At 39.3% G+C, this 13,129-nt stretch overlaps 1 protein-coding gene across 4 annotated transcripts in view; it reads left to right on the forward strand.

The window, feature by feature from the left end:
* The window catches only part of LOC139709885 (FHF complex subunit HOOK-interacting protein 1B-like), a 44,870-nt gene extending 37,251 nt beyond the window's left edge, over positions 1-7,619 (forward strand). For 3 of the 4 annotated variants that reach the window (XM_071621840.1, XM_071621841.1, XM_071621842.1), the window contains 6 exons: positions 392-559; positions 1,170-1,249; positions 1,950-3,541; positions 3,956-4,134; positions 5,652-5,862; positions 6,786-7,618. In XM_071621840.1, the coding sequence (XP_071477941.1) occupies positions 392-559; positions 1,170-1,249; positions 1,950-3,541; positions 3,956-4,134; positions 5,652-5,862; positions 6,786-7,051 (2,496 nt within the window). In that variant the 3' untranslated portion in view covers positions 7,052-7,618. Of the gene's footprint in view, positions 1-391; positions 560-1,169; positions 1,250-1,949; positions 3,542-3,955; positions 4,135-5,651; positions 5,863-6,785 lie in introns of all 4 variants that reach the window. The other variant, XM_071621839.1, reaches the window with a different exon arrangement.
* The last annotated feature ends 5,510 nt before the right edge of the window (positions 7,620-13,129 follow it).

Below are 13,129 nucleotides of genomic sequence, written 5' to 3' on the forward strand. Positions count from 1 at the left end.
TTCTTATCTAGCCTTTTAGAAATTATAAACTGTGAAATAGTCAATTTCCTGATGTGAAAGTACTCTTCCACCAGAGCACTCTTCTTTTACACTCTTCACACAGTGGGCCCTGTGTTGATGAGGACATGTTGATGCAAGTATTCTTGTATTCACTGAACCCGGTAAAATACAATGTATGAAAAGCAGGCTGCAGGCAAATGAATTTAGCTACTGGCATAGACATGGACTCTTATCTACAGTGATTTGTGTCTGAGTCTTATTTTGTTTAAAAAACATTAACACAAATGTCTTTTTCCTTTTGATTGACACTTTTGGAGACAAATTCAAATGTTAGTCTCTCTGTAGCCCTTTTGACTTTTGATTGAACCATTGTATTCTGCATGTATGACAGAATCTGAATGAGGAGATTGTCTCTGCTACGGCCTATGTGGAGACCTTCCTTCGCTCCATCTCAGACCCTCGCCTCATGAGGGTGTTCCTCAGGTATCTGTGCCTCGACTATTACGACAACAACACCATCTTGGATTCGCTCATCGGGCGCATTGGAACTAACTCAAAGGTACTGCTCTGGTCTGAGTGATAAACACTCTGAGACCCCTGTGACAGTTGGCAGGACCATCTAATTCTGAGTTTCAAAGTGATTTCTTGTAGGGAAAGTTTGCTTTATTCAAAAAAATATATAGATACCCGTATTTATAAACATCCTGAACACTGCCCTCTTATAACCATTTCTTATCCACATCATTATGTTGTGTAGCAGAGTAGCAGACTCTTCGTTCTTTGCTTCTTCTTTTTTTTTTCAAACCTCTGAAGTATGAATGCTTACTCTATTTTCATCTGAATGGGCAAGGTGCACTTATTGAAATTTGGATGTTAATTGAAAGTAAAACTTCATGCAGTAGATCCATTCCTGTATATTTTGCAAGATAAAATGAGTAATTGATGCCATGTCTATACATTCCAAATCTTATAGATTATTAAATATTTTATTAAGATCATATACATTTTGTACAGGAACATTGTTTTATGCATGATCAGTATATTGAAAATTCCTATTTGTATCAAACAGGAGATTCATCTGTGATAAGGAAAAATTGTCTTTAGTCTTGAGAAAGACCAAAAAAAGAAAGAAACAATAATTTTATTTGTTGTTATTGTCTATCCTATAGCTGTGTGTTGTGACCTTGTCACTCTTTGACACTCTACTGAATGTCAACTGTGAAGATGTCATGGTGGAGCTCATTCTCAAGTAAGTCTTCAGCTTTGGTCTTCCAGACCACATCCATAGAAAGTTTACAAACTTGATCAGACTCTGTGATACTATTGCAAGGCATGTACGATGTAGGTCAATATATGGGAAGTTTGGAGGCCTAATGATGGACAACTAAAATACATGGAAAGTTAGCAGACTTCTAACTGAGATACTAAAAAATGTTGCAAGACATTTATAGAAAGTTCAGAGACCTAATAATGGGTGGGGGATGGAAAGGGAGGAGGTTTGATGATGCATGTTAAACATTGTTAAAAATGTGAGCAAATATAAAAATAGCAAGTTAGTAAACTAGGTGATGAAAGCTTCGCAATGCTGAAAAAAAAGGAGAACGGAAGTTTATATTTGTTAGTAATTTATATGTAGATTTGTGATAACATACTGTCTTTACGAGTTTTGTTCTTCAAGAATTTATATTTTGACCCATGTTGTCAATATGATGTGAGGTTGGAATGTATACAGATTTTTTTTTTTTTTTTTTTGTAGAATGTCTATTTACTTGATCACATGCATAAATTTAGATTTGCATTTGTAGATGTGCAATAGTGACAAAAAAGTAAGAGAGAGACATTTTTTCAATGTATCACTATAGCAACAAACATCAATTACACATTGCCATTGTGACAGCTGGCCCCGTAGTAATCTTGCATTTTACTGCAACCATCTCTTTGTTCTACAGATATCTTGTCCCCTGCACCCATGTCATGGCAAGCCAGAGGAATGCCATCCGGGATCTAGATTTCTATGGCAGGTGGGCCGAGAAGTTCCTGTCCCTGAGCCCAGCATGCAGCAAGGTTCATAAGGAGACTAGTGATAAGACCAGTCACAAAGGTAGCAAGTCAGACCTGTCCTCTCGCAGCCGCAACGTGTCAGACCCTGCTGATAGCTTCCTGAATACCAGTGATAGTCTTGGGGTTGTCCGCCTGACATCCAAGGACCAGGTCACTCTCAGTGGATCAAATCAAAGCCTTAACAATGGTTGTGTGCAGGAAGGCAGTGTCCCGCAGCAGAACGGCCATGGGAGGCTGACCCCTGACCCCTCAGCGGCCAGTAATACGAGCCGGACCAGTGACAGCGACACCTTGTCGCAGGGGAGCCGCATCTCTTCAGATGGATCAGTGTGTGATATCGAGTCCAGCCATATAGAATACTTACTAGATGCCAGAGGTGCCATTATGGAGTGTTGCAAGTCGTGTAAGCATTGGTCTGCCCCTTACGACGGCCTCATCCCAGCTCCTTCCATGCTCAGCCCAGATATGGAGCGGGGACGGGATGTTAGTTTGGAGGAACGATTTAAATTCAGGTCCACAAGTAAGTTCAGTGAGTCTTTGCAGTCTCCTGGTCGCGAATCACTCTCTGCTTCCACACCCAGAGACATAGAGGGCGATAATAATAATGAGAGCCCCAAAGATCGGACTCGATCATTTAGTAGATCCCTTGAAAGTGAGAAGGACTTGGCACTAGCAGGCACGTTATCTTCAACGATTGATGAAGTTCTCCAGATGTCCATCGGTGATGATGCCGGGAGAACGGATGATTACGGTGACGTGACTCTAGCGGAGATATTCCAAGGTGAGCAGCTGAGTATAGCGGAGATAGTGGACAAAATGGAGACAGACAAATCGAGCCGGGAGGACACAGAGTCCAGTGAGGACCAGAGTCAAGGAGACAGTGATGAGAGAGGAGGTGAGGGCGTGTCAAAACATTCCTTCCACAGAAGGCCAGTCCTACCTGGGGCTGACCGTGATGTCATGTCTGACGATAGCCGCATGTCGTCAACAACCCACAGCAGGCAGGACTCGCTTTTTGAATTTGATGAGCCAGGGATCTTTTGGCAGTTTGATTCGGACCTTGACATCACGCCTCACAGACGCTTTTCGAGTAGCGGCGGTCATTTCTTCGACGACTCTTATGAAACATTTCAGTCAATTAATGAGAGCAGTGACTTCCAGCACAACAGCACTTTCAGCCGCAATGGTTTGATGGATGGTGAATTTCCCACCTCGTTTCACACCAACGGTACCTCTAGTGTTGGATCACCACTTTCCTTCGACGAGGTGGATGACAACCATTTCACGTTATCCGATGTATCCTCTGGGGAGTCAAGCCCACGTCACGAGGGGGGTTCCCCGAGGGGCGGAGCATCACCCTCAGGGATGGTAGAGAGGACAAACAGTAACATGTCCCACTTTGGAAGCCTTCGACCAGCATCCATCAGCAGTCTGGGTCCCTTCAGTCCCGGTGGAAAGATATCGGCAGCACCTACCATTGGTATGGCAGCTAACATTTTTGTGTCCTCATTTTGTATCTGTCTCATCCTTAACTGTGATAATATACATGAGTTTTAGTTCTGAATTCTTTCAGCACCACTAAATCAAGCTCTTCAGCAGATCATGAATAAGATTTATTTTGCTTGCAATTCATGATGTTTAATTTCTGGGTTTTTTTGATTGGGGGTGGTTTATAGAGTGCTTGTACTACTTCTTAACTCTGCTAAGATTCTTTTACTTGTAAAAATCCTAGTAATTCTCTTTTACTTTGATCTTGCAGCACTTGTAGCCTTCTTTCTTTCTCTCTTTCTCTCTCTCTCTGTCCAGCATCAAATGAAAGGGTGGTATTAGTAAGTTGCCTTTGAAAGGAAGATGGAAACAATCTTTAAACGTTTTTCCTCAATCCTCTCTGCAGGCCCATTCATGGCCATTATCTTCAACAAGCTGGACTCCATGATGGAGAACTCATTATGGGTCAATCTCCTACTGACAGGCATCATAGCAAGGCTGGCCTGCTACCCCCAACCTCTCATCCGCTCTTTCCTGCTCAATACCAACATGGTGTTCCAGCCCAGTGTGCGTTCTCTGCCTCAGGTGAGTCCTAGACAACCACTCCGAGTGGAAACATACATATCATGAACATAGTGAATAGAAACCAAAAGGTCAGAAAAAAAAAAGAAAATCAGACAAACATTAAGATAACTTTAATCATTTGAATGATGGAAAGTAATTTGATGTGACATTCAAAAAAGCCCCACAAAAGAGATTCTCTGATCATGTCATTGTCACTTACAGTTGAACCTCTCGTATCCGGACAAGTCGGGACTGGGGCTCATCCGGATAAGGGATTTGGCCGGATACGGGAGACTCAATACTTTATACATGTACATATACATACACATGTACTGATGTAGCCCATTGTAGTACCACATGTAGTAATGTGTATACTCCAACCTTTTCATTGTTACATTTGGGGATGTTTGGGGATGTTAAAATGTCTGAAGGTAAGCAATTTGGAAGGAAATTTGATGTAATGTATGTTAATCATTTTGGAAGTGTGTTTGTGTAGGAGTTCTCAAGGAGTTGGGAATCCCCCTTTCCTCCCAGTAATTATCAAAAAAAAAAATCACAACGAGATTGCGTCCGTATAATAGAGAGATCCGGATAAAGGGAGGCCGGATAAGAGAGGTTCAACTGTACTTCACTTGATACTTCCTATTTGTTTTATGCATGATACATTACCAACTTCTCATGTCATCAAAGACGTATTTTCTTCAATTTTGCTCAAGAAATGGGGATGATTTGCCACTGCATATCCTTCACAGTGGAAATTGATTACTTCTTACAATTTGAAGGAAACTTTTGTTTGAGTCTTCCTGTGTACACAACCTTTTCAGGAATTCTAACCGAGTTATACTGTGGTCATATGGCCAGGTGAACTATTCCTGATTCAGTATTCAGATTGTCATAACTTTCTTACTACTTTACATCCAGTTCCACTATGATATTCCACCATGATTTCTCTGCAAGTAAAATTGCCCAAATTTGGGTAAAGATAAAAATGAGAGCCATTCTGCAACTGGGAGGAAGGTGGAGTGTGTAGGCCCTCTGTTCTAGAAATCACACCTGTAGTAGTGTGTAAAGGATTATAGGGTGCAGGGACAGAAACTCTCCAAGCTGGTCAGCATGCTGCCCACACATTGAAATCAGTGTTAATCATTAATACAAGTAAGTCCTTGTGTCTGTCTTTGGTCAAAGTGGAGGTGTCTCTAGGATATGAGGAGGATTCCAAAGCAACAGGTGGGGGATGCTATCCTGATAATATGCTAATAGCCATCTACTATACGGGAAGCAGAAAATCAGAATTTTGGTAGTGGAGAAGCATCGATAGGTTACATGAAAGACTGGTATTCCTGAAAAATCTTCACGCAAGAAGCCAGAAGCACTTTTTGTTTTCATCACATCACATTAATTATGTCTTGCCAAATTTGCTATATTGAAAGTTGTCATGTTGCTGAAAATACTTAGCTAATGGAAATTCAAAGATGGTGGGTAATTTTCTTTTCATGCTGTGTTTATTCTGACTCATTGATGTATTCTTTGTCCACAAGGTTCTTACATCAGTCAAGGCCCGACTGGATGTCTATGCACAGAGTGTAGACAAATGGGACTTTCTACTGCAGCGAGCCAAACAGTACCTGACCACAAGGGAATCACCAGACGCCAATCATCCGCTCCGCGACCGGTCGTGGTCAGTGATGGAAGAGCGGGACAAGGTCACTGTCAAACCGAGGAGTGGGACGTTGACCTCTGTCAAGCAGGGTATGTTATCTCTTTCTCTTACTTTCTTCCTACTCCCTTTCCCTCCCTTTCTTTCTCTTATCTTTCCATCCTTTTACCCTCCCCAGCCCCCTTGATTTGCTTGCTGTTTTAAGTTTGTTGATCAATCTTTTCCACATATTTGTATTTCCATCCTGTCTGTGAATAGCTCCTCCATTTTCTGCCAAGCCACCTTATTCCAGTCATTTCTGTGACTTTTTACATGCCCATTATTGCCTCTCCCAACCACATTCTCTCTTTCTCCTGTCTTCACCAATTGACCCCAAGATCTGAGATCTCAGTGAGACTCAGTGTCCATAGCACCTGTCAATTCATTCCAATGCCATCTTTTCCCCATTTGGACACCTGTAATTAATTTCAAGTTTTATTAATTCGCTAGTACCACAGCAACAGCTCAATGTTCATAGCTCATTGGTCGTTACCTTTGCCGTTGCCATGGTGTTATCAGTCACTGCTACCTGCTATAAGTTCAAGTTTCTCTATGAAGTGGGGTGAAATATCCTATTCTTTTGTGAAGTTCACTTCTTGCATAAATATATAAGTTTTCCATTTGTGGTGTGAAAATGAAGATGTATGAATTTTGCGTACTAATAATGAATACAGGTATTTGTAAATTGTGTCATCGGAAAATGTCAAGACATTACGAAATTTTAAAGCACAACATCCCTTCTTCAAGATGCAGTTACATCATTACACCTGATATGTCAATGATGTCCATCTCAGTCCTATCGAAGAAGTACAAATGTTTTCATCAAACACCAAGAAATCAGGGTGAGAGTAGCACTGAATTGGACATGAATCATGGTTGACGTACAACAGTAAGTCAATTCTAAATATCCTTGGAAATAGGTATACCAGCAAAGGAAAATCTGTCTTATCCACATGTACGTCCCTCTTATTTTCAGTGGCTCGGAGGGGCTCACTGACCGACATGTTCCTCAAACGTCGTAACCGCTCCGTCAAGAACTCTGAGAAGCAGAAGCTGACAGCCATCCGAGAGGCAGCAGACAGCAGCAGCCAGGATGCAGTGAAACAACAGGAGACTTCAGCCCAGTACGAGTCGCTGCGCTCTCGGAATGCTGTCTACTGTGCTGTGGTTCTGGACGAATTTGTCAAAGAACTCGCAGCCCTTGCTCAGGAACATGCAGTGCTCTCTGCAGAGAGTCTATGAGAGCTCTGATGTCCCCTTGTAGTCTCCACACCCATGCAATCAGGCACTGTAATCAACAGTCAGACAGGAATGGCACTGAATATTATAGACGGTAGCCTAGACATCCAAACAAACAAGGTTTAATACTGCAAGCTTGGTTACAATGGCGCTAATCCTAGTTATGTGGCATGTGTGCTATTTTTTTTTTAATGTTTGTAAAAAAGAAAAATGTGTCACACTTGGGATAGATGGTGCTTACACCAACCATTGTATGTTGGACAGGACTAGATGAAGTTATATATAGGTATGAAATTGCAGACTTCGTGCCAGGTTATGGTGTAAAGCAATTTTTATAATTATTGATGCTTCTCATTGTATGCAATAGCTTATGCATTTTAATGAAATTTTATGGGCGAGTTGTGCCCCTCGAAAGCAGAGGTTTTAGCATTTTGGCAATGAAAAGCAGGCTTCCAGTATACACATTGGACATATAATGGTCATTTGTGCACTGATAAAGGGCCAGATACATAATGTACCTGTAAGCTAGATGCTGCATCCAACACTGACACATGAACTAGTCCACTGGCTCTTACAAAGTGCCATTTTATAACTGGCATATGTCATTTTATTTACAGTAGTAGAAGGTATTTGCATGTGTAAATGTTGCTACAGAAATAGCAATTTTCTGCTTCTTTCTCATACCCCCAATTCAAAGTGGCATCAAGTTGGAACTTATTTATGGCTTTTTCCATAATGTGTTTGTAATTCTCTCCCGGGACGATTGTAGCGTGGGCAATGCAGTTGTAGTAAATGACCTTATTGGAAACTAGGATGTTCTTATGATGCACACTTATATGGTGAAGGTAGTCACAGTAGGAATAGTATACATAGGTGCACATGTGGGTTTAGATTGGCAGAGCCTTTACAAGGTGTCACATGGTAATGAAAGATATGATAAGGGAAGGTGTATGAATTATATTATCATGGGGTATTTGACAAATGAGAATTGATATCTTTAAAACTAATCCAAAAACCTCTAAAGACTGCTTGTTTCGACTGATGCAAGAAACTGCAGCACATTTCTTGGAGCTGGAATTAAGAGTGTCTGAGCTTTGTTCAGTATAAAAGTAATGCCACCTTTGACAAGATAAAGTAAATACAGTCACTAGGTCAGTACAATCACAAGGTCAACAAACAAACAAAGATTAAATTTCTCTTTGTTCTCACCTATTTGCTGGCATTGGCAAAGCGATTTCTTTCAAATTTCATGTGTAATGTCCCACCTGTACTTCATGACGTATTACTTCATATTTACTACCAAAAAAGAGAAAGAAAAGAGTGAAGAAACGTAAACAAAAGAGGTTTTCATTGAAAGTTGATCATGTATTGTGTTTCCTTCATATCTAAAGGGGTGTGATTATGTTGTAAGAGCTTGCATAAGAATGTATCTCCTGTTGTGAACAAACTTGAAACAGCTGCATGTGATTCTAAACTTTTATTCAAATGTGCCCTATCACCCGTGCCTGAAGAGATGTTAGCTTCCTGTTCGTGATTGGCAGCATTAGCATGTTCAAACATACTCCACAAGTGTTTAAACAGAGAATAGGTGAGACTTCTGAAAAGGTAGAATGAATTTCTTGCCAAGTTTTGCCAGAGATCAGGTAGAGGACTTAACCAGACTGACATGTGTATCATCAGGTATCACTGAAACTTCTCTCATCCCAATACACAAGCGAAATTTATCTGTGTGGTTTGGGTAGATTGTATTATTTTCTGTGGCATTAGAAGAATAGGGCATCTCAAATACCACTTTCATTCACCTTAAAAAAAAAGACCCAGAAGAATCCAAGTGCCTTTGTCTTCAAGTCAACATCAAAGAGTGAAATAAATTGTGGAAGTGTATGTGATGAAATATATAACTTTTTCTAGATTGTAAGATATAGCACACAAGTGTCTTCTCCTCTTCAGTGTTTCTCTGATCATATAGTCTGGACAGTTTACTTGAAATCAAGCCAAAAATGAATTATTTACACTCTCAGGTGCCATAGTCCTGGTTGTTATGTAAGTATGTGGCTGTAGACGTATTGATATCAGCATGTAAAGTTGAGTTGTCAGTGGCTGGACTACCATGTTACGTATTGCATGCTGTATTTCTCCAGCTTGCATTTCTCACAAATATGCTTGACTTGCCCTCGTTTATCTGTATGATGAAAGTGTGGTGTGTATACGGTTCACAGTGATTACCTCCTGGCCTTGTTTGCCAGAATGGAGGTCCATGAACTAGGGGATGCCAATTGCAGATTGAGTGTTAAGAACTTGCTTGTAGATATTATAGAACGGGTAGAGAAAATTCTGCAGTCTCATTGGTCCAGAGGTGTGTGTTGATTTTTACTGGCCGCATGTTACCCCACTGGAGATAATCACTGTAAACATGTTGCGCACTTGTAACAAGATTTCGCGCACTCAGTAAGAGATGCCTAGTGGTTAGCTTACCATGTATCTAGTAAATTTACTGAGCCTCCAGTAATTACTGTATGCATGGTTTGCATCTATGGCAAGCCAAGAGGAAATGCGTCCAATAAATTTGCCCATAGATTACATGTATGTGATCAAAATTTCTGGCAAAATGTTTCTCCCCAGTTCTACAAAACAGATAATGCACATGTCTTTTCCTGCGTCAGTAGGAATAGTGTGTATGCGGTAACTATGGAATTTAGTCTAAACCCACTCGGCTTCACCTCCTGTGTTAAACACTCCAGAGCTACTTATATGTATACAATTCCTCCTGACACACTCAAATCTGTGCATTATTTTTACATTGTTTCACATGATATTCTTTTGTGGTCTTGCTTGCACTTACATGATGATCTACAAAACTAAGTACTAATTCAAATGGTATTGGACTTGAGGATGCTGTAGACACTGTAGAACATGAGAAGTTTGGCAGGATATCATCACTTCTTATCTCCAAACAAGGACCCTGTGTGAGAAAGACATGCCATAATGTTAGAAATCATCACATTTCTACTCATTATTCAGACACAGCTCCATCCAGCTCACTGAAATGCTGTTGCGATGGTATCTGCTATTACTACACATAATTTTTTAAGTGCTTCATGAGCTTTATTACAGCGTAATGGAATTACCAAATCCAGGTTTTTGGTTTGTAGTAAGCGGAAGGGCATTCAAATTGTGGAAACTATGTGTATCTAGTTAAGTAAATAGCATTATGCATATATAAGGCAACAGTCACAATGAGCCAAAACTTCATTGCTTTTTTTCCTGGCTGGTTCAGTGGATATATGTTCTACAAAAATGTAGATGCCAACAAGAGATGTGTGTACTAATGACTGTCTCTTGTGGTTATGAGATCTGTAGTCTTCTGACATCAATATTCTATTTGACACTTTTTAGAGAATATAGCTTGCAAAATCAAAATCACACTGTAGAAATGTATGATTTTGTTCTTTTTTTAATGAATACATACAATGAATATGCACATTACTGTGGGAATGTTCAAATCAATTTTCCACTTTTATGACAGACTAATGCCAATTACAGATTTTTTGACAATGGTTCTGTATATACTCTTGCAATCGATATTGTATAGTTATATTTTTGGAAAATAGTAAAAATTGGGAGCAGTATGACAAGAGTGATCAAGAATATACAAAAATCTGTTTTGTACTTTGCCAATTTGTCACAGAAGTTTACTGTAAGATCTGTCATGTTGTTGCAGGGAGTGGACTTTATTGCTTGTGATTTTTTTTTTCTTTTTGAGATGATGAGTAGCTTTGATAGAGAACAGCAGCAAATTGCAATAGATGGTCATGTTAGTCATAAACAATGTGTATAGTCTCTGAATGCTTTCAAAGTGATAGCCTTCAATTTCCGAGCAGAAAGCGGTCACTTATCACTAAATTTTCTGCAGCTCAGGTGAGCATGTTTCACTCTTCACGGTGACAGACTGATTACTAGCATTGCGATCAATCTCTGTCATCTCTATTCTTAGCAATGGATTTTTTTTTCCAGTTTCATGACATGTCTTACATGTATATGTTTTTAATTTTGTTTTTTTGTATCTAAATTTTTTTTTCTTTGATTTGCTTCTTTGTGTGTGCGAGAAAATGTTGATTTCAGTAAGAGTGAAATACATGATCTAGCGAACTGGGTAACAAAGTTAACAGAGTACAGCCCAAGATGTGATGGGGAATTCTTGTGAATGGAAATTATTTATTTTGTAGGATGCAGTACAACACATGTAGTTCCCATTGCCACTGCCAGGCAGGAAATAAAAAGGGGTCAAAGTTGAGGATTTGTTTCTGATAATTTCTGCAAAGGGTTTGATATCTCACCCGAGTTGCCTCCCCCCCCCCCTTTTTTTTTTACCACACTAAACTCTCTTATAAACCTCTGAGAGAAGTTTCTTTGGGTTACTCTGCTCTGTCTTTTTCTGACAAGTAGAGATGTTAGTTTATGATTTCATCAGCTAGGGGTTCAGGCAGCAGAATCTCGTTTGAAAAGATGCTAGGGATTGAAGTCACTGAATGTGGTCTATTTCTTGCACCAAATAGTTTTCTTGCCAATGTTAAAGGGCTTGTATAGTTTTGGTTGAGACCTAATTTCAGGTTTCTAACATTTTTTGGTAAGATAATGAGAAACCTCTTATGAAATATGAAAGAGCCTGTAATTCTATGAGGAATTCAACGTTTATTTTATGAAAATTGGTTTTGAAATGGCTGAGATATCCAAAAAAGAGCGATTTTAATAAAATATGGGACCCAAACTTTATTACGATCGCTTTGTTTTACTTTGTTTTTGGATGTTTCAGTAATTCCAAACCCGATTTTCATCAAATAAACTTTGAATTCTTCTGAAAATGGTATGCTCTGTACTATATCATAAGTGTTTTCTTGGTATCTCGCTAAAAGTTAAAAGCCCAATTTTCATCTTCACCAATACTGTACCATCCCTTTAAATCAGTATACTACGTGATATATCTTATCTGGTTGTTGTTTTCACTTGGCCATGGAACGGTGTCTCCACAAATATATCAGTTGTCTGTGAAAAGATTATATCATTTACCTAAGTTAAATTTAGCCTCTTACAAGCTGTAATATCTTCTTTTTACAAATGCACAAAAAGAAGTTTATAAATATTTGTCTAGTCCAGTAATAACATTGTGTAACAGGAAACACTTTGCTTTGATAGTTGCAGTGCTTGGGACTAACGTATCACAAAGTGTGAGTTTCTTGAAATGTCGTGTGGCCCATGGGGAGATTTTTCTTTCCAGTCTTTTTTGCCTTATTTTATGATTTTTTTGTTGTTGCTCCTGTTTTTTCCCATCTTTTTTTATTTATTTATTTATTTATTTTTTTGCTGTTTGTGAGTGTAACTCATTTCAGGCATAACATACAATTGTGATGTCAACTTGTAGCAGCCCAGCATTTCAAGGTACAATATTGTCTCTTTAAGATATACTCGAGTCAAAATACAGATGTGAACCCCAGAACACAGAACAGAGCTTCAGTACTGTAAGGTATGCTCTGTATGTTGCATTTGAAATGAGTTCACAGCTTGAAACTTTGCAAGACCTTTCTTTCCTGTCCTCATTTCAGCCCTCTATCTGTGTAGTTAAACAGTCCTTACCATAAGTGACTTCACTGTAATCATTACTGCAATCACAATGGTCATGGCAAAGTTTGACCTTCAAACGAACAAAATGTCTGAACTCTCAAAAGAACATTTATTCTTGATTGCAAATTTGTAGAATACAGTATTAATAATAGTTGACCGAGTTAAGCCAGGGACAGAGTCTGTTTTGTATTGGAAAACTTGTTGTAGTATATGCTGCAAATGCATTATGCTTGTAATGTCTAAATGCATAATTCAGTAAACAACAGAGGCATTATCAGTTTATTGGTGAATCTTTCAGTTGCCAGAGAAGGGTTGCAATATCACCCCATTTGTAAGTCAATGGTTTAAAAGAAAAAATCTTTCTTCAAGCAGGAACATCCAGATGAATTAGTGTGGAGTATTTCATAGATTATGAAACTTGGTCGGATAAGGTTTTGTCAAAGTTAGAGGCAGAAACATTCC

The sequence above is a fragment of the Diadema antillarum genome, unplaced genomic scaffold (genome assembly GCF_040938485.1).
Source record: "Diadema antillarum isolate AM-2024a unplaced genomic scaffold, OU_Dant_1.0 seq00001477_RagTag, whole genome shotgun sequence".
In the NCBI taxonomy this organism is placed as follows: domain Eukaryota; kingdom Metazoa; phylum Echinodermata; class Echinoidea; order Diadematoida; family Diadematidae; genus Diadema; species Diadema antillarum.